General features: G+C 38.2%; 1 protein-coding gene across 4 annotated transcripts in view; it reads right to left on the bottom strand.

Annotated features, from left to right (window-relative positions):
* VTI1A (vesicle transport through interaction with t-SNAREs 1A) overlaps positions 1-19,748 on the bottom strand; it is a 259,593-nt gene that overhangs the window by 92,304 nt on the left and 147,541 nt on the right. For 2 of the 4 annotated variants that reach the window (XM_082286329.1, XM_082286330.1), the window contains 2 exons: positions 9,326-9,396; positions 4,949-5,021 (listed from right to left, as the gene is read on the bottom strand). In XM_082286329.1, the coding sequence (XP_082142455.1) occupies positions 4,956-5,021; positions 9,326-9,396 (137 nt within the window). In that variant the 3' untranslated portion in view covers positions 4,949-4,955. The remainder of the gene's footprint in view (positions 1-4,948; positions 5,022-9,325; positions 9,397-19,748) is intronic. The other 2 variants (XM_082286327.1, XM_082286328.1) reach the window with 1 other exon arrangement.

Below are 19,748 nucleotides of genomic sequence, written 5' to 3'. Positions count from 1 at the left end.
AAAGCTGTGTTGCCCCAAGAGATGACCCAGAATCATTCTGCCACTTACTCCTCCCCTTATGCAGTCTCCCTCAATTTAAGGGAATTGCTCCTCTGGTTTAAGTTAACCATATGCTTAAATATGTTCCCAAATCAAGGTTTAAATTACTGAAGTAAACAGCTGCAGCTGTAAATATTCAACATGGAGCAGACATGTTGCTAGAGGATTTACCATTTCAATAATTTTTCAGTGTAGAAATACATCTTGAAGTAAAAATAGAAATATAGGTACGAAAAAAGTTGCTGAAACAACTTCTTCTCAAACTTCTTTTGGCTTGAGACCAAATATCCTGGAAAGAGGAACTCCTCTATTAGCATGAAAACAAGGCAAATGTAGCTGTATGTTAAACTCCACTCTGCATCGGTGATACAAAGACCTGCCTTCAGGAAACTGCAGAGACTCAACAGTCATGGCCAAGTATGACTGAGACAGGCTTTAGCTCAGAAGAAAATCAGTTTTTTGTCATGGGATTTTGTGGATGGAAACAGAGATTGGTAGGGAAATAGGGAAAAAGGCAGTGGTAACACTCACTCTTTGTTTGGGTTTGTGTCCACACGGACATCACTGTCCCTGCTGCTGTTCTTAACATATGGAAATGTGGGTTTTGTAGCCAAGCAAGGAGACAGAACAGACATCCTTCACTCTGCACATCTCTAGGAGTGAGATAAAGCAATATAAGAAGTCCTGTGCATACACTGCTGGATGGCCATGGCCCAGGTCAGTGGGGGAGGCAGAGCACCCCATGCCCTGCTTAAAGAACTGCCCTACACTGAGAGTCGCCTCAGCCCAAAGACCACCACATCACCACTGCTGAAGCTGTACTAGAAAAAAACTGCAATCCAGGCCCAGACTCTGAAGGCCAATTCTAAAAACCATGATTTAAATCACTTTTGTTTAGGACCAGAGGCAATGGACACAAGTTGGATGATGGGAAATTTCAGTGAGACACCTGGATAATTGCTTATTTCAGCTGCTACTGGAACAGATTGTTCATACAGGCATTGGTATCTCCAAACTTGGATGTGCTTGAAATGTGACTGGAGAAGAGTCTGAGCAACTTACTCTAAAAAATTTGCTTTGAACAGGAGGTTGGACCAGATGATCTCTAGAGGTCCCTTCCAACCTAAATTGTGCTACAATTCTGTGAAATGTTGAAAAATAACTGCAAGATCTGAAATATCCTGGAGCTCAAAAGCAGAACAAACTTTGACTAGCAGTGATGCAAGAAGCAGGACTCCCAGAATTTTCCTGGAAAGAAGATTGAAGAAGCTTGACCAGAACTACCATTCCATTTTTGACTGCAGTCATGCAGATGTTGGCAAGTCACATAACTTATTACCTGAGAGCTGAACTGAACCCTTACTGCTTCATGTCTATCAGACAGAGGTAGTGTCTCTGTCCTGTTGGGAATCAAATTTTAAAAGTCTCTTTTATTAATGCAGGTGTGTTCATAAGCTTCTCAAAACATCATTGACAACAATCCAGAACACTGAAATCTGAAGACTAAAAGAGTAGTTTTGGCATAAAAATTTCCCAGTGAAACAGACAGGATAAAAAGTTTTTCTGGAGTGTAGCAGCTATTCTTCTAAAGTATTTTCCCGCAATTCGAAGGGGGGTAGACAGAACTTATCTGCTAATTGAAAAAAGATTCAAATCCACTGAAATTTTTATCTGGTTACTTTTAGGTTTGATTGTTTCCCACTGGGCCGTGTGTGGCTTGGAGACTTTCCAAATTCTTTTCTTATAAGCTTTTCTAGGCTATTGGCTTAGGATATGGGCAAAACCCTGAAGATATTGCAGAACACATTCTTTTCTACTTCTTTCTAGCACACTGTCCGCTCCCCAGCTCACACTGGTGTACAGGCCAAGGGATAGAGACCTGAGACAACCTATTCCAGTGCCTCACCACACTCACAATAAAGAATTTCTTCCTAATATCTAAACATACTCTCTTTCAGTTTGAAGCCATTCCCCCTGATCCTAGTCGTCATGTCATAAGAAGAATGTATTAGTATAGCAGAACCTAAGTAGCTGCTACAGAAAAAAAAAAAAAATCATGAGTGTATAGGTCATTTCTATGTGAGAATATTTAAAAGTACTTATTACAAAAATACTCTTACCCACATACCCAAAATATAGGGAGACAACAAATGCCAAAACATAAGGCTGGGTACCTTACTGCTGGAGTAGCAAACTGGGATAGGAAGACCTGTCCCTATTATGCCACTGATTTCCTTAGTGAGCTATGGCAACCTACAAAACCTGTCCCTGCTTTTATTCTCCATCTCCAGAACATTTTATGCACAAATACATGGCCAGGGAATTTAGGTCATACAAAGGCAGTAATTTAGCCCTCTGGCTATCAAAATACCTGATCTCTTAATATATTCAGCCAGATTCAAAAGAGATGCTGCTTTACCTTTCCCAGACAGTAAAATTAGAAAGAGTTAGGCATTAATTTGAAGCACAGGGTGTTAGCATGGCATATCACTTCAAGCATGTCAGCAAATATATATCGTGGGAATAGCAACTACATTGAGCAATGTTCAGTTTAACATTACCTTTTCTGTATAATATTGATGTGGAGAATGGTCCTCCAGTGTTTTATTTTATTGGTTCCAGTAATTATGTGAAACACTGTGTAGTTTGTACTGAAGTATGCAGAAATTAGGACACAACTGCCAATCTGTGCTAGTTATTTCTTGCAGTTGTATTTATCTAATACATGCTGATTTCTTGGAGTCTTTATTTTATGATTATTCTTGTAACTAAACAAATTGGGATGATGCTGAGGCTGGGATAATGCTAGACCTTTCAACCCAACAGTCACAAACAAATTATATTCACGGTAGGTCTGTCAATTATGTGGTTTTAAGCAACATCCTGAGAATTGTCTACTGCAAACAGCTTCTATGCTGGCATTGCTTTTGGCACATTTACCTGAACTGAGCTTAAATCCTACCTGCCTTTCATCTAGATGGGTGACTCAGCTCAGCATTTTTGTTGAAGGAAAAGGAAATCCAGTGCCTTTCTGACACTCAGAAACATGCCATCGTGGTGTTCGACTACATAATCCTTTTGTTTCAAAAGAAGAGCCCAAGTATATTTCAGAAAGATTGTATTTTTCATTTGGCTTATGGAACACTTATAAACTAGGACTCCTAACTGTGATTCCCAAACACAAAACAAAGTCAAAGGTTACAGCATATGTTTTTGTTTCAGCTTCTCCAAATTACTTGCAAATGTATTCAAACACAATATGAGGAGATACTTTATTTTATTGAAAATAACAGACTACAGGGTGCTGCAAAAAAGGCTGGGGTACCTCAAGCATAAACATGGAAAGAATACATTGGTTTAGAAACTCATAAATCCTTATTTGAATCTGCCAACCTGAAAGCCAAGTAAAGCCCGAAAAAACTATTTTTCCTAAATGCTATGTCTGATTAAGCCATACTATTAAATGACAGCTGAACTTTAACATTAATATGATATTATTTAAATAACTGCATGATTTTTTTTACACTAAAATGATGAATGATTTTTGGACAGCTCAATTGGCATAAAGCAAGAAACCCCTTTAATGAGATTTGACAAAATGGAGACATATGCAGAATATTTGTTACAGCTCATGTCGCAGAGCCCTTCCAGGGGAGACTTGGGTTTGGTTGGTGTCTTTTCTTTTCCTTCATTTTTTTTATAGTTTATTTTGATTGTCTACAGTCACTGAACCATCCCTTTCAATTGCCACTTCCTTCCTCCAAGGATTTTGAATTTAGCTTGTGTCATTTACATATTACTCTTAATCAGAGAATTTTATATGTTACATTTTGGAGTTGGAATTGTAAGAAATCCATGGAATGAAGGCATGAGGTTCAGTCATTTTAACCTTTGTCAATTTGGTATGTAAGGAACTAACAAAGGTATTTTTCTGAGGAGACTTATGAAGAAATAAAGCTTGTGCTAAAGAACAACTTATAAAATTCCGGTTCTTACATGTCCTAAGCAAAGTAGCAATTCAACAACTCTCCTAAAAATTTCTCCTCTTTTTTTTTTTTTTAAAGCAAAGTGCATTAAGCAAACGCACAACATAAAAGCCTGTGGCAAGGGTAATTTCAGACTGAACTCTTCAGAGGATGCACTAAACTCATTATAAACTGTGCTTATTAGAGGGATGCTTTTCTTCTTCAGGAAGCTGAATATATACAGAAATATGGACATCACAGAGAAGCTCAGGTGCTGTTTCACTGAGTAAAGAAGACATATGCAGAGATGCCACTAATTCAAAAAAAACTGTCTGAAAATGCACCGATGTAAGTTTAAGGGGAGAAGCAGTCAATGGATAACTCCCTCCCTTCAGTCCTGTAGAGTTTTAGGACATTGCATAATTTTCCTTTTTGTACCACCTCATTTTGATCCCACAGACAATTTTCATAATACTGAAAGCATGGAAGAAACATGCTAAAACCACAAGGGTTGACAGTGTGCCTGCCCCATCTACTTAGGTAGAATTGATAATTTTAACACTTTTCTCTGCACATAAACTTATGCTGCCCCAAAACATTTACCCACTTTCTCATTTTAACAGGCAAAAAACCCCATCAAAACACTGAAATCACTCAAAAAGAAGGAACACAGGAAACCATCATCAAAAAGGCTTAATTTTAGAACACACATCCAAACCTCCCAAACAAATACAAAGAAACAAAGATCAGAAATCAGTACACAAGAGCTATCCTTCAGGCTACAGAAAACTCTTTCCATAGGCATGACAAACCCTTCTATCATCTGAAGACATTCTACACAGCAGCCTGGGCAAAAAAAAAGTCAGGTACATTCACAAAATGTTGAAAACCAAAAATAAAGGCAGAGAGGGAGAGAAGAAAAGAAAGAGTAGAAATGTCCCTACCTTGGCCTTACCTTCGCAACATTCCCGTCAAAACCCTGGAACTCTTCCCCAGGTTTGCATCTGTTTCTCTAAGCTGGGGAAAAAAGAGTCCCATTAAAGGTAAAAGGCACATGTACCCCATTCTGTACAAAGGACAGGTATTTCTACAGTCATCTGAGTCAATCAACTTCAGGTTTAGTACACAACAAGCTCATAAAGCCACCAAAACTCTTGAAATTGAAAAATATTTTGTCTTGTTTTCACTTACATAAATATGAAACCTGGGGAAGGTAAGTCATGGAGGCAACAAAGGTGATTCAGGATAAAGAGCAAAAGCTTTACAAGTAAAGGGTTGCAGACAGAAGCTGCGTACATTGGTATCCATAATTCCTATGTGTATGAGTATTGGCCGTCTATATTAGTGAAGGGATCAAGGGATGAAGAGACACATATGCCATGTTCCTGATGCTTTATGAAAAGAACAACATATCTTTCTTTCACTGCTTTTCAAAGACAGCAGTTGAAAGAAAGAAACAGAAATACAAAATAGATCCTTTTAGCAATTCTGTGTAAAAGAAATATGTCTATACTGCCCCTTAAATACAAAACTTGTACTGACCTTACAGCAGCCACCTCTGGCCTAGCTGCTCAAATGCTTTGTGAATAGGATATATAGGTACACAAGGAACAGCTGTACAGTATATATGGTGGAGTTTTTTCATATAAGGAACTCTCACTCACTGAAGCAACCATTTTTGTAGTTTATTAAGACAAAGGAAACCTACAGTTTAGAGCTACACCTAATTAGCTGTCTTGTTCTACAGCTCTCAAAAATATTGCAAAATAGGTAAAAAGTGAAATTGGGGAGATGAGAAGTCATGAAGCAAAGGAACTTCAAGTTTACTTCTACTGCTTTTTAAAAGGGGTTAAAATGTCCCCTCTCCTCCTGTGTTTATTAGTGTCCCACCAAAGGAAATCCAGAAATGGAGAAGGTTATAGGAAGAATGGAGTTACTCTCCTACTGCCTCTTCTGCCACTGGCAGCTAGAGGAGAGACATCTTTTGACATTTTAGACATCTTGGAACCAGTGGGACATCAAAATCTACAGTAAAAAGAGAATGTAATGATTATGACTATTTCAGTTATGAAATAGCAGGGACCACTGTTTCTAACATGCCCCAAAACACAGCTGTGTGTACACACATAAAAACATTCTTGTCCTTATGAAAGCTGAATATTTACCTCTTCATTATCAAATCAGATTGAAAGGATTACCTGAGTCATTGACTCCTAACCGAAAAAACTTTGGTGTAGTAGACAAAATGCATCCTGTGTTATAAATCCATCAAAACAGCAGCAGTGCCAAGAAGAGTGGCAGTCTTCCAATAACAAATCACCTTCACCATAACAAGCCACTTTTGTATCTTGAATATTTGAACAGCAGCAATATTAAACCCAGTCTCTATTCTGGAGCACAATACTGTAAATATTTGCTACCAGATTTAATATTGATTACTGAAATCAGTAGTTGCAATCAGTGTCACATAACCTTTTTGCATAAATTTTCTCCTTGTTCTTCTAAAAGCTATTAAGAAAATACCAAGTAGAAGCTGGGACTGGATAACACCAATCAAGTCTTGCTCTCAGCAATATTATATTCAGTGGGAAGGCTTGCACTGACTCTCAGATCTCTGTAATTATGTGCTATGATGGAACAAAGATGAGTATTATATTCCAGGGAGGCCATTCCCTCATTTTTTCCTGATTCATCTAGACAATTCAAGCTCCAGAAAAGCAGTTTAGCCCGGTTTGACACAAGTAACAGAAGAAAAAACGTCACAATTTTTAAAAGGCTCATTAAAAAGCCAAGTTCTTATCTATGCTAGAAGGGAATCTGAAGTACAAATGTATGCTTTACATTGGTCTTTTATTATTCATAAAGATGCATTTAACACTTGGGGCTTCTCCTCCCTTTTCACAGAAAAGTAACGCTCTCCTTTTTAGCATTAAATGTTTGATCCTAACTTTCCTCTCTTGCTGCAGGATTCTACCTGACAGCTAGAATCAGTGCTGATAGTTAGGAAGGGGAAGCTGAATCTTAGAGGTTTGACAAACTCCTCTAAGCAAGACGACCTCATGTTTTTATGGTAATAAAAAACTCACAAAATAAGCGAAAGAAACATTAAAAAAGAAACAAACACGTACACACATAGTTGGAAGATCTCTAGCTACCTCCCAAGAGAATGCTAAGAAAACACCTTTTCTTCCTGCTCTGGCAGAAAAAAAAACCCACATGAAGAGATTCAAACTGTAAGTTTGTTTTTATTTAAAACTGGATTATCTGATTGCAGTTCTTCCATCATTTCTTTACCAATACCAGCATACCACAGAGGTGTGGAATGGAACTGGTGGAATGTGAACCTCTCAAATAGTGAATGTTTCACAGAACTGCTGTAGTGAAAACTTTTTGAAACAGACTTTGATATTAGCAATGGCAAATCCACATGGTGTTTAAAAATAATATTAAGAATAATAATGAGAAAGCAGGAAGATGAACAAGATGCTGATATTGATATCTTGTCTGCCTTAGACAAATTTTGATGTTTTCCTAAAAAATGTTGCATCTTTTAATGTATCAGGCCAGTTAACCTATCTGACTTGTAGCAGAGCTTTTATCCCTTCTGTTTGCCTTCTAAAGAAAAATGTAGTTTTATTCTACAGACAGGAAAATTCATATATGAAAATTTAACCAAACTATTGAGATATTAACTTATTTATATTTTGCTCATAAAAAAAGCCTTCCTAATTTTCCCAACATTGAAGTGTTAAAGCTGACAATTGCACTCCAGAAGACAAGTTTATTCCCTGGTTGATAAGACAATAACTCCATGTATTTAATGTACAGCTATTATGTATTGATAGAGTATCATCTGTGCTGGTCTTATAAAACCTCCAGAAAACGGAAAACTTGCCAAATTATCCAGGATCTTCCCTAAAGGTTTATCTGAGTGTATATAGACAGCTGGGACAGGTCCACCCATATGGCTCCACTGGAGAACTTTTCTGAATTCCCTAAAGGAATTTTAATAAAGAAATATTTGAAGTGGCTTATGATAAAAAACTTGGAATTTGAGATCTTCTGTTATGACAAGAGTTTTTTTTACTGCACTGTGGTGGAGTGTATTTGTACTGCACTTTCCTAGAATACCCTTCTTATTTTTAGTCTTGTTCTTTGCATCTTACAGGTTTGTCATCAAAGAAATTTGCTCCTCAGGTAGAGAGCAATGAAAAGGAAAAGTTCTGTTATGAACCATGTGTACATTGAGTGATCAGAAGTATATCCCTGGGAATTCTAACATCAGCAGGAAGGAACACATGGCATTCATCTCCATTGCCTTGGTTTTATTTGTCCAGCTAGAAACAGAAAAGCATTTCAGACTCAGCAGTCACTGGGGAGGTAGGCAGTACAGGTGAAATAAGACATCAAGTTGCCAGAACAAAACTTGGTTGATCCTCACAATTCTTAGTTACATTTTGTGATTTAGGTATATTTAGTGTTTTAAAGTAGCTAATGCCCAGGACTTCAGAAAGCAACTGGTACAGCTGGCAGAAAATGCCTCATTAATGCTGTTATAGGATGCTTTATCAATTAAAGCTGTCCAGGTAAAGAAACTCCCTGGGACAGAGAAAGGAGTTTTTTTTAAGTGCCACTGGTCAGTTAAGAGATGTGTGGGAGAACCTAGCTTTGGCAAAATTGGACACTTGGGAAAGTATCTGAACAACACGTCATGGACAGAAACTCCTGGTTCCATGAGCAGAAAGCAGAGATGGAGAGACTGGGTTTCCACACTGAAGTTCAGAGAACTTGTACACATTGGATGGGATGGGCTTCTGAGCATCTCCATTATCTCTGCAGAGTAGAGCTGATCCCCATGGAGGCCACATCAGCCAAAAGTGACATAGATATGTTACCTTGGCTGCAGACACAGGGCAGCAGTGCCAGCTCTTTCACAGAGACCTGCCTAAGGGGATGTTATTTGCATCTTCAGCTACAAAAAGTAAGGCTGATCAACTATTAGAAGCTCACTTATGATACTGAACTGTTTCAAAGGAAACCCAGGAAGTCATTGGAACTGACACTACAACAAACCCTTCAAAGGACAGAACACTGATCTAACTGTGATAGCAACAGAAAATTTGCTTCCAACAGCAGATTTGGTGACTACAGTGTGACTCCCCATCAGAGAGACCTGGCAGGATGGGGCCCATGTAAGACACTTTGTAAGTTCTCCACTGCAGATGGTGGTTATATCTCATCTGGATTATTTTTGCATGCATAAAGAACTTGCCCAATGCAAATAAAATGCAGAATCAGCAATTACTTATTATTGAACTTACCCTTTCCCGAGCACGCTGTATCTTCTCTCTGTCATGGCTGAGGTTTTCAAGCATCTCCTGTCCAATCTGCTCTGCATTAAAAAATTAAAATGTAAATCATGAAAAATACAGCTTGTGACTGCAAGGCCCTAAAATGCCAAGTTAGATTGTAGCAACAGCATTTAATACACGTGGTAGCCTAATCACTCCTCCTAACTGCAAAGAGGAATACATTATTATACTAAATATTAAGTTTTTCAAGCAACATAAAAATGAAGAAGCAAATCAAACCAGAAGCTATCCCTCTACAGTCTCTTGAGGTTGTCTAGGCCCTGGGAATTGATGCTGACCTTTGATTTATGAAACAAAGGCAAGAACACTTTCAGACTTGCTCTAGGTGCTGGGTGCTCATACTTCCTATCTACTCCTTAAGCCCAAGGAAGTCAGTAAGCCTTTGCTTAAACACCAGCCATCTAAAGACACTGAGAAGTCATATTAGAAGAAAACCACTCTCAGTGCCTCTCAGCATTTACCATTGATGCTTAAATGAAAGCTTTTTCAGGCTCAGCCCAGTTACTGGTGTCTGCTTTGCTCCACCACAGACTGTTTCTGGCTGGCTTAGAGATAGGCTGTAATCTCCTGATGTTTTCAACAGCAGACAGACACATTAATTTATAGTCATCACCGTTTGTTTACACAGGGGTTGTTTGCTTCCGCAGCTTACGCTGAACCAAAGGTTGCAAAATTATAGTGGAGAGGCCTCAAGATATGGTACAAAGACAACACAAGATGCCAAAACTTTACTCTTCAAACAGCTTCAATCAAATGCTTCTCTAACACTGAAATATTAGCAGCAAGTATAGAGAAGAGATCTTAATCTTCAAAGCTCCATAGAAATATTAAGAAACCCTCCCTGTATTTCCCCGAAGGAGAAAAATAAGTTAAATCATTCCCATTTTACAGAGGGGGAAGCAGGCAGAAGGAGCTGAAGCAGCTGTAGCTTTGCCTCAGGATACGCAGCACGTGTGAGACAACCAGCATTTCTGTGCACATTCATTTAGGGTACTTAGCAGGCTTACCAGAGATACGCACCAAAACAGCAAAACTACAAAAACATGGGGTTTTTTTCCTAGACAACAAAAAAAATGCCTTGCTTTTGTTCTGGTGAGTGAGTGGGATCTTAAAATGTCATTATTCAGGGAGTCTTGAGAAAATGGATCATTAAAAATTCACCCATATGTTAGTAAACATGATTATGATTTTTTTTTTTAATTGATACAGTCCAATTTTAAGGAACAATCCAAAGTAGAATCGCCTCAAACTTTAAAAGTTTGAGACAAGCAAAGTTATTTTTAAATCCATTTAACACAAGGCACAGAGTCTGCCAGATAAAGTCTGAGGAAATTCATTACATATATATTTTTCTATCAGTTGCCAAGTACAGTACAAGTAAGATAAATATTTCCTCTGACCACAAATTGACATCCTCATTATGCTATCTTGTCCCTCTTGGCTTGCTGCTCTTTACTTTTAGCTGTATATACAATGCCTCCCAAAGGTGAAATGTGGTAAGATACATGGGTTTGGAGTTAGAAAGGCGGCACAGTGCAGTGCAGTTACACAAATGGCAGCCTCAGAAAGTGATTCACGAGAGCCTTGCCTATGTTTGCATGTCAAAGGACTTACAGGATGGAACTATTCTGAGCTTTTCCTCATTAAAGCACACAAAATACTGTAATACACAGATACATGTCTTCAATGCAATCTAGGGGAGAAAAAAACAATGCAAAATCCCTTAAAAAGAAAGTGGGGAAAAAAAATCAACAAATTACTAACCTAGTAGCATGAGGTGAAATGATAATAAATGTATTTAGTACTAAAAATTATATGTACGTTTGCAGACATAAAGGACTATGAGGTGCAGATTTTCCTTCAAAGGAATAAGTATAAAATACATGGCTAAAATGGTTTGGTATCTCATGAACAAAGTTCAAAAATATCTTTGTAGGAAACAGTCTTATTTTTATTACACCAATTTTAAATAAGTTACTGTGGGGTTTGTTTTTTTTTTTTTTTCATCTTCTTCCTGTCACTGGCAAGTTCACACTCTTAGCTTTTTATAATGATTGAGTTTATTTTCCAACCATCAATGTGACAGCAGCATCAACTGTAAGTGAGGGTAAAACACCGTCACTTTGACGAATAGTGTATTTTCCTCTCATTGTCGATGACTGAAGACATCAATAAATAAGGAAGGAGAGCATGTCAGCTAGAATATCACAGAATGAATTGCTGATATGACACTTAGGGATTAAACCTTCAGCCATGAAGTTCAACCTAGCAGAGGGGTCTGAGAACTGAGATAGTTGCGTTTCTTCCCAGCAGCCTCTATAGATAAATAATTGGACGGATCATCAATTTTACAGGAGCAGCTTTACTCTACATGCACTTTCGTTGATGATCTTTGGCCTTTTTTGGGCTAAAATAACAACATAAGTTGAACAAAGAGACATGATGGAGGTAACATAATCTCACAATAAATTTGCGAACATAAATTGACACCTTTATCCTCTTCATATCCCCATTCTACTCCGAAAATTCATTGATGACAGTGAAACTTGATTTTTAGTTGGAAGGTCAAGACAGTCAAACAAAAATATTATTAAACAAAGAAAATAAAGACTTCTCAATGATATGAAGACATGTCTCTTCACTCGGTTTGCAACTGGAAGTACCTGGGACTAGGAAAAATGTAGCATTAGCCCACAGTACAGCTAATTACAAGCTTGATATCATTGCTATCTGCTTGCTACCATTTTTCAAGTTTCCCCACAACTCTGATGTTTTCCTGCCAGTTAAAACATTCATCTATGTGGCAGATTTGTGCTTTTAGTGCAAGGATGCTGTATAGATCTTTCCAGCCTACTTATAATGCAAGTCATTGATGAAGCTACTACAGTTATGTGAAAAGGTCAGGTTTGTAAGATATACTGTAGTGCAGATGCATGAATTAAGACCAATACACAAACTGAAGGGTGTTGCCTGTTGACAGTAATGGTGTTATTTCCATAGAATCTTAACAATGTCAATTATTTGGGGATTATGCCAACCTTTCAGTTGTTTTGTATGGACAATGTTTAGTACAGTGCACTCCCAAGTCCTACCAAAGACTGAGTGGTGCTGCCTCTTCTAACTGAAATTCCCAAAGAGATGCATAAAATTATGTTCTAAAATTACAGCTAAACTGTGAGAAGCAGAAGGGTGAATGCATTTACATCATTATTATCTGTGTACTGACAGAGGGCAGGAATATTCGATAGAGCAATTATCTCAGTCTTAAACAATGCTGTGATGGCCAGAAAAAAAATATTTCTGAAAACGTACATAATATTAACAAGCATCACCCTTAAATTGTGAATGCTAAAATTCACAGCTCTAAATGTATTCTGCCCTAAAGGTGTTTGAATAAAGTATGGGAAACCATCCTCTTTAGTGCCGAGCACTTCAAAAATGCCATGTTGTGAGTCCAACAAAAATGGTGCCTGTTTCTATGAGACTGTGTTATGCAAGAAAAATGTAACATTTCTTATCCTAAGCCACTGAAATTAATTAGAAGAATAAATACTCTTTCCCCACCTGAAGAAAAAACAGCACCCCCCACCCTAAAACCCAACTTCCCCCTTCATATGTACACAAATTGGCACATGGTTTTCAACTTTTATGTTGAGATAAACCCAAAAGACAATGATCACTTCTAGCAATGCTTTGCACTCCTGAATAAGCCCTTTCTTTGGAATTTGCCTGTAACCTGTATGCAGTATTTATTTATACCTACAAATTGTAATTATTTAATACGTGGTCCACAGAGCTTGATTTCTAATACCTACACACACATCAAGGACGCAAAATAAGTTGTGCTTGACTGGTTTTTCTTTTACTTTTTTTGCCTCCAGCCATTTAAGAATTTATGTACTTTATCAGCTAAACTGATTCTGAAAGAGTTTTTTCTAATCACTCAAGTCAATAATACTTCTTTCCCCTAAGAATGACTAATATATTTACTCAAGAGACAGGAATGACATGGAATGAGCCTTCCAGGCTTTAGAATAAACAAGCATGCATTTTTATGAATTTTGAAGACAGACTCCCCATTTTCCTTTTCATACGAAAAATAAAATAATCCAGCATAGTTTAGAGAGCACTTTTTCTCTCAAAGTGTACCCTGTGTGTGTGCATATATATGTGTGTGTATATACATATATATACACATATATATATATACACAAGTGTCATAACATGCAGCAGATATCTCGATATGATTTAAAATACAAAAAAAGCTTAAAACCAACCAAATCACAGAGAGGATGGCTGGAAACATGATTTGCCCAATCTCATCATATATACAATGCATGCATCTGAGCTATGTAATTAGAGGTTGGAAAAGGCAAATTAATTTACACTGGGAAAAGCAGAAGATCATGATGAAAATCAAGATGGCTGTTCTACAGAATCATGAAATACACCAAAAAACCCCACTGTGTGTTGATCAGAGAAGGAATGGAGAACAGTTCCCGGCAGAGATCCTCAGCCCTGCCTAGTGAGCAGTGCCATTTGGGGAGTGCAATTGTGTATTGTCTTTACACGGAGACATCCCATGCTCTGAAGATGTACCAATAGCCTATAGAAGATTTTTGGAGACTATGCTGACACAGGCTGGGACTTTTTTTTCTAAAAGCCACTCTGCTTTGGACGGGTTAAAAGTTTTGCTTTTAGGAGACTAGGATAAATCAACAGCAGTGTCTGGGAAAAAATGCTAGAAAGTGTTAAAAGCTCGCTGTTCAGAGGTGACAGCAAGCAGATTTACAAACTTGGAAAATATAGGTTGCAGGAGTTGAAGAATTCAGGGCTGAGTCAAACACCTTATGCATCTGACAGCAGAAAGTTAATAAAGAAAGTGATGACATATCTTGAAGTATAGGGACACCAGTAAAAGTCCAATAAATTCCCCAGTTCACAGCTGACATATATTAACATCGAACAGCTGATATAATTAGAAGCAGAAGGATTTAGATCATTAAGGTTATTAAAAACAAGAACATGTTAATACAGATAAATGAAGGATAATGTAACAGCCATAAGCCAATGGAGAGACAATTTGTAGAGCATTTACAGAACAGTGAAACATGAGTTAGTGCTCAAATGCCTCAAGAGTCTGCCATGAAGATGCTAATCTGCATGCTGCTAAGTGGTCACTTAACACAATAAAATAAAAATTAGCTACATTTTATAGGGATTAGTTGGCTTCTTCAGCAGAAGCAAATGCCATACAAGTGGAAAGAGCACTGGCAATCCATCGCATTCACCAAGGACATCCAACTCTTCCAGAGCTGTCAGAAGCTCAGTTGCAAGAGAGAATAAAAGAAGTTGCCCAGTCTTACTGTGGAAGCAAGTAACATCTAAGAATACCTCCCAAACTTCCAAAGTCCAAGATGTCCACCAAAGTAAAAATACAAACATTTCTCAAATGAAAAGGTCTCCCTATAAGCTATAATAGATGTTCATGAAATTATTTTTATTGGCCAAGAGCAAAAGGGGTTGCTTGATACTGAGGTCAGGGAAGCCAGAAAGAAAAACATCCAGAGCACCTAATCAGAATTCAGTCTTTGTGCTCTGTTCAAAATAAAGAAGAAAAGATATTTGAGGAAGGTGCCACATGCCTTTAAGAACAAACTGGGAGCATTTCATAACCAACACCTCCCATGGTCCAGGCCTGGCTTGTCCTTCCCCAGTAAAAAAAAAGGCAGATGAATGAGAAGAAAATAGGATAAAGAAAGAAGAAAGATGATATATGACAGACCTACTAACTTCACCTCCAGTTGCTTTTTCTATTTCTAAAGTTTCATACCTTTTCTGAAATCGTAACTTCCATCAATCTGCTGGTAAAAAACAACTCATTTCTCACTAACTGATGTATTTTTTTTCTGTCTACTCCCATCACCAATCTAGCTGAGCTCCCTTACTAACATCCTCACAGCAACACTCACAGGAGGTGGCAGACTTTGATTCTGCTGAGCACTTGTCTCCATTGAAGGCTGGCCATTGTTCTTGCCATGCCCCAGCCCAGCAGTGCTCGTCTGCTCCAAATTCCTCCCATTGCATCTTCCTCCCCTACCCTCTTCCTTCAAATAAGTTCTAAGGCAAAGAGAAATCTTTCCTTAGTGCATCAATAAGTAAACAGCTTGCTACCCCCATTTCAATCATCAATAACGTAAAGTTGGGAGCCAACCCTCAGCATCTTCTTTTGCTACTACTTTTAAGTGCTCCCAGGATGGAAGAAGCCCCTGCTTGCTCTGAGCTTGGTGCAGGAATGGGTGATGTTTCACTGCAGTACTGCCAGTCTTGAACTTATCTGAAAGTGATTTAGCAGGGGAGAGTATTAAAATCCTGATTGCATCTAAATTAAGTTGCAGAAATACATCCTCTAAAACTTGAGCCACAAACCATCACTTAATTAAACCTGTGACTCCAAACAGCACCAAGATGACACAATGCTGATCTTTGGTTCATCTAAGGCTGGATTAATAATCATTATTTAATCAAAAGTGCTCCACCATCTACCCAGTTTGCTATAACCTCAGAGCAGTACAAATAATTACTCTGGACTCCTCATTACTGGTTATTTTAAAGACTTAAAAACTTCAGGCAGAGAGTTGGCAACTTAAACTCCTGCACTGATCAGCTTGAGGCTCATAAAGTTGGCCCTATCTCTAGAGCTGATCCACTCTTAAAGCAGTAAGTGCACTTCAAGACACAGAGCTAAGCACAAAATAGATGAGACAGCCTATTAGCCAACCAGCAAATAGAAAAAGAAGTTACATTAGGTTTTCAAAAGAGAAGAAAATGTGTTGAAATTCCGAAATACGTTTTAAAATTGAAGAGTGGAGTGAGAATTTTTTTCAATCTTATTTAACTACACAAAACCACAGTATATGACATTTAGGTAGTACAGTGATGAAGAACAAAGACTGCTAGTTATATCTGTAAGCACTGGAACAATTTATTATTTTTGTTTCAAACTGATTCTTTATGACCCATTTATGTGGCTTAAACTTCTCAATAGTAACAAGAATGTTTTGCAGTGTCTCCTCTGGACATCAGAAGACCTATGAGAAGAATATATCCCTCAGCTGTTTCAATCTGAGAAAGTGCTCCTTGAAGCAAAAAGCAAAGTCAACATCAGAAAGTAAAGCCAGAGCCAAATAAAATTACATTTGGGTTTGTTCAGGTTTCTCCCAACATCCTGATGTACCAGATTTATCTTGAATCTACAGGCCAATTAGAAAGTCAGGAAAGCTGGCAACATAAACAAGAAGTCTATGCCTGTTTGATCTTTAATACTTCCATGGAGCTAAAGAGTGTTTTAACCTTTCTTGCACTGTTCAGAAATTCATTTTAAATGTGAATGGAACTATCTCCTGCTGTATTCACATTCATATTTAAACAATGAAAAACAGAAATAAAATAGCACCCAGACATTAGAAAAATAAAACAAACCTAGAAAATGATTAATAAATAATGCTTAAACTCATTGACCAGTGCAGTCGTCTGTGCATAAAGAAAGTATTCTGTAAACAGCTTGTGTATATAAAAAACCCCATATATATAAACTTTCTAAAACATGGTAAAGCCCACAAAGCAGGTGAACAGCTCAGCAACCTCGGAGCTGGCTTCAGTGCAACTCACTCTTTGAATACGAATTAGCAGTGGGTAATCGCGGCATATTTATGAGGCCTTTTGCCTGGTCCTTCTCTCCAGTGAATGCTGTATTATTCATTGCGTGTGCCCTGACCCCAGTGCGCTCCTGTTCTGACAAATCATACTTGATTAAGACAAATCTTTATTAGTTAGCTAGTCAACTTCCCCATTTATCATTTGCAAATCCCATTCCCTTTTTCGGGTACAGTAAAAAAGTAACTGAAACCGAAACCATTTTTTCTCCGTATGAAATGAAATGCTTGTTACAGCCAGTAAGTGCAAGCAGAAGCCTAGAAGTCAGTAATAGATGACAAAACAAAGGTTTAACAGGCATAAATTACAAATGGGGCAAAACTCTAACACAACAGGGTATCTTGGATAGGCTGAGGAAACATTAATTAGCTCATCCTTTCAATGTTTCCCATTTTTTTCACAAATTAAATCTCTCAAAATCTAAATGTCATAAAACCAAATGCATTGCAAAGTCGGAGGATGAAAGCATCAAAGTTTAAAAAACAATAATAAAGAGAATGCTGAGGAAGGTTATTGTTCAAGGTTTCTACCAATCCTAAAAAAACACCTTTTAAAAGGATGAAAAATGAGTACCAAATTACTAATGAAGCTTTAGTTTCCCTTGAAATTGCATTATCTCTCTAAAGAGGTGGCAATTTGGAAAGGAAAAACCCCTTTCAAGACAATGTTAGTTTATTAATTGGGTAATTTACAACTAGAAAACCATGTGATGTGCAATGCACAACAGTTTTGCTTGCAGAGAATGATGTTTCTTCTACCAGGACTCTGGTGATCTGAAGCAGCTACTTGGAAGTGGAGGAACAAGGGACAGAGGGAAGGGACAGTCTGTAGCTCATTGGGCTGTCTCAGTGCAAGTTCCAGCTCTACCCCAGAATTTTATTCTCTGGAGGGATCTCTAGGAAATGCTCACTTGGCTGTATTTTTGTTTGGTGATGAAGCTTAGTAGATTGTGCATTTTATTACATTTTGAATCTTGGTTATCTACATTGTGATATTTATACTCATCAGTTAGAATCTGTGTTCATTTGAAATATACAGCAATTAAAAAACCTGCACCTAAAGGACAAAACATCAAGATAAACATCTCCGTGCCCCTTACCCAGCACACTCCTTACAGACTCCAGTCTTCCTCCACTTACACCTTCCCATCTCAAGCCATTTTTCCTTTGTTTTATTTGTTTGTTTTCTTTTTTTTTTTACCCTGCAGGACTAATGCAGCTATGGATTCTGCTGCTTTTTCACACACATGAGCTAAGTGCTAGTTATTTCCATCTGCAATGTTGCCTTTGATTACACACAGAGCAATGCTGAGAAAACCACTCCCTCACTAAACCCACAGCAAGGGTTCAGAGGGAACAATGAAATATACTCAATGGCCTGGCAAATCAGTGTTATCAGGAGGTATACAAAAGGGAAAGAATCCAGACTGATTTTAAAAACCTGGCTGAATTTGCAGGACTATGTGTATATATACGTGTATATATATGCAAAATTAAAAAGTCTCTGCTCTTGTACTTGTTAAACAAAGATATTTCTTCTGGAAATTGCTGAGATGGAAAAATAGACTATCCCATAATAGAATTTTTACAGCACTCCTCAGAGCAGACTCATATTTTAAGGATCAAGTTAAGCTCTTCAGATGGTGTTTCAGAGGTTGACTTATATGGGACCTTTATTGCATATAGACACAATTTGTTTCTAAGGGATCCCTGCTAGAAAAAATTGTTGAAAAACCTGATTTTTCAGTAAGTGCCTAAGATGACAAGTGTGATTTCTCCTGATGGAGCAACCCAGCAACACCTATCAATACTTTTGGCATCTATACATTAGACTACCACAGTATGATTTGACTTAGGACAGACCTGGAGATTCTAAAACCAAACTGCTCCAGAACAAAGCAGTTTACTGCAGGGGCAGCAGCTTTTGCTGGGATTCTCCCAAAGCAGCTGCCTGGAGTGCTCCAAGTGCCATCCCAGCTACTGGGCATGATCTTTGGGTCCCAAAGATTCGGATCTGGGTTACCAGAGAGGCTGCTTCTTGCTCTTGGGTGCTACTTGAACTGCAGCCAGGGCAGACATGGGCACTGGAGGTGCCGTGAAGAAGCGCTGGCAGCTGAACGGTCTCTGTGGGGATGTCCCAGGTTTGGGTGACATCTCCCCTCTCTCCTGGTCTGCCAGACTTATCAGCATGCAGGACATGCTGCCAAAGGCACAGGTGGTCTGCCGTGGGACGTCATTAACAAATTTGTGGTACTTGTTGTCAGGCCACTGTTAGAGTTTATTTGTGTGCATGGTCTATATGCTGCAGACAGAATGAAGTTAGTACAGGGTTTTTTTCTGTACCTTATTTCTTCATTTCTAGAAGACAAACATGAGTAAAACATTATGCCCAGCAGCCCTTAACCCATACAGTAAAGAGACAAGTAACTGGATTTTCCGTCATGCTCAAAGATCAAGAACACAGGGAGGCAAGGTCAGATCTGAGAATGGACCCCAGACTGCTGTGTTCTGTATTTGAAATGGAAGTCATGCCACCTATGGGCAGGTACCATTCAGCCCTCTGAATCCTCACTGACGTTACAGACCCGAGCCCATGGCCATTTTCACATTTTAGTGCTGGTTTGGATGCCAGTAAAAAAAATTAATAAATTGATCTT

The sequence above is a fragment of the Coloeus monedula genome (assembly GCF_965178545.1).
Source record: "Coloeus monedula genome assembly, chromosome: 8".
NCBI classification, from domain to species: domain Eukaryota; kingdom Metazoa; phylum Chordata; class Aves; order Passeriformes; family Corvidae; genus Coloeus; species Coloeus monedula.
Note: the sequence above shows the minus strand (reverse complement) of the source record. Positions and strands in the feature narration are given on the sequence as shown.